Source organism: Atta colombica, unplaced genomic scaffold (genome assembly GCF_001594045.1).
Source record: "Atta colombica isolate Treedump-2 unplaced genomic scaffold, Acol1.0 scaffold175, whole genome shotgun sequence".
In the NCBI taxonomy this organism is placed as follows: domain Eukaryota; kingdom Metazoa; phylum Arthropoda; class Insecta; order Hymenoptera; family Formicidae; genus Atta; species Atta colombica.
The window spans coordinates 328432-331100 of record NW_017259266.1 but is presented as its reverse complement, the minus strand read 5'-3'; the positions used below and the strand labels follow the sequence as shown (position 1 = coordinate 331100).

General features: G+C 30.0%; 1 protein-coding gene across 1 annotated transcript in view; it reads left to right on the top strand.

Moving 5' to 3' along the window:
• Positions 1-2449, top strand: part of LOC108686335 — a 155051-nt gene extending 152602 nt beyond the window's left edge. The window contains exon 10 of the mRNA XM_018191596.1: positions 2358-2449. Within this exon, the coding sequence (XP_018047085.1) occupies positions 2358-2449 (92 nt within the window). The remainder of the gene's footprint in view (positions 1-2357) is intronic.
• Positions 2450-2669: the final 220 nt, after the last annotated feature.

Genomic DNA, 2669 nt, shown 5'->3' with positions numbered 1-2669 from the left:
ATATATTAAAATTTTCTATCTATTAAAATTATAATATACCAAAATTTTCCATATATTTGATTAAATAAGTCTATAAATTCTATAAATTCTTCCATTCACAAAGAAATTTATTTCAATATACAGATTGTTAAAGAAAGAGAAATGTGTAAAACAAATTTCTTGATATCTTAAACAATAAATATAAATTTTATATCAAAATATGGACATGTTTTCTTGATATCGTGAGAATTTGGCAAACTCCCACTCCATTGCGACTATATATATGCCCGACTAGGAAAACGCGACGAGATTCTCCGTCCTTCTGCAAAACATTCAGTATACTCCAATAACTTCCCTGTGACGTGAAGGCTGCGCCATCCAATCGAAATCGCGGAGTCAGCGATTGTCATCCATTGCGCCGCTCGAAATCTCGTCGCGGAGGGTGCGTGACAGCCACGCATAATCTAGCGCGACATTTGCGTAGCTCTCTGTGACAAATAGACTACGACAGTGCGTTGATAAACGCTGAATTATGCGTCACCAGACCTAAGGCTATCTCATAGGCGCGAAATAATCATGAAATGTGGAACATATATTACTAGCATTAATCATGATATTCATTTTACTGGCAGTTTACAATTAGTACGTGCTAAATATATATTCTTCGAAAATATACGTACTGAATATAAAATTCTAGCTTGAATATAAAATTCCATTCCTCTCTCTATATGCACAAAATTATTAGATACCTTATTAATTAGCGGTTTTTTTTAAATAAATAATTTTTCTTTTTCTTTTAGTATTTTTTCAAAATTAAGATCCATGCGTACATTGAAAAAAAATTTACTAAATCTTAATACATATCTTAATACATTTCTTTGAACAGTAACACCGCCTCAATTTTGATGTTATTATGTTGTTTGGAATATTTTTTATTTTTTCTAGGATTTAAACTATACAACAAATGCAAAATTTATATTGATCATAAGAAAAAACCGACATATTAATTTAAGAATATTAATTTTATAAAAGAAACATTCAAATAATTAATTTAAAAAAAATATCTTTCACACTCTCTGCTATTATGTCCAATATTATTAGGCATCCTTATAAATTTTATAATTCTTATATAAATTAACATAAATACAATAAAATTTGTAGGACTTTATCAATAAATTATTAATATTTAATATTTTATTACACTTCTTTTTTATTATTTGTTATTTCCTGTAGATAAATGTTTTCTTACAAGGAGAGGCTACGCTCTGCTTTTCACCGATTTTGATCAAACTTGCAGTATGGGTCTTAGAAGCCAAGTAATGAATTTAAAAATATATCAAAAAATCTGAAAATAATCTAATATCTCGAAAAGTATGCATTTTTTAGACAAATGTCTTAACAAACAAAAATGATAAGGTTTAATAAGATGTATTTATTGGCTTTATTGGTTTGACTTTGGGAGACATTAACTTTTATTGATTTGACCTTGACGATGCCACAAGATCAAACCAATAAAATCAGTAAATAAATACATCTTATTAAATCCTACCATTTTTGTATAAAACATCTCTTTTAAAAATGCATACTTTCGAGATATTAGACTGTTTCCAGATTTTTGATATATTTTTAAATGCTCATTGCGCGGCTTCTAAAGATTAGCGGGAATGGCTTTACAGGTGTTTCATTTGATAGGCTCCTCTAACATCGCAAGTTTGATCAAAGGAGGAAAGCAGAGTGTTAGTACTGTTCAAAGAAATATGTATTAAGATTTAGTAAATTTTTTTTCAGTGTACACATGGATCTTAAATAATTTTGAAAAAATACTAAAAGAAAAAGAAAAATTTATTTAAAAAAAAACGCTAATTAATAAGATATCTAATAATTTTGTGCATGTAGAGAGAGACTGTAGAATGGAATTTTATATTCAGTACGTATATTTTCGAAGAAAATATTTAACACCTACTAATTGTAAAAAACTTTTCACATATATACGAGAGAAAAAGATGTTGAACTAATCATATATGGAAAGAACGATTTAACTGAAGTATCTAAACACAATTGGTTACAGATCTGAATATGCAATAGTTTTGTTAGAATATTAAAATGATTACGTAAGAAGTATCTCAAATGTAATGAGCAATGTTATAAAAAGTTTTGATATTCTAACAACTAGCGTGCTACATAATTATTTTTATGGTGCAACAGAATTATTTTCAGATTTGTCTAGCTAAATTTTTAGATACTTCAACAAAATCATCCTTTCCGTAAATATTACTTAGCTAAGAAACAAAATATTTGCTTTTATTCTCTTAGATATGAACCTAAGTATACGAAAATATACTGTAAGATGATAAAAATTGGCGACCTTCTATTTGCAGGCCAGTGCATGGAAGCGAACGGCGGACAGATCAACCGATCGACGTACCTGACGATCGTCCTGCTGACGGCGGTCACCGTGATATTCAGGTGATTCTAATCGAAATCGCGACAATTATTCGAAAACAATTAAGGATCGAATTCAAACGCGGTGTCGGACACTCAATGAAGATCGTTATAAGAAATATTCGTGATACAGTGATCGGCCGTGCGTGGCTCGATCAATCGGGCAATATATAACAACTGCAGATGAGTGCGATTTTAGACCGTGAATGAGATGGAAAAAGAGGAGCCCATCGATTAGACAATCGTGC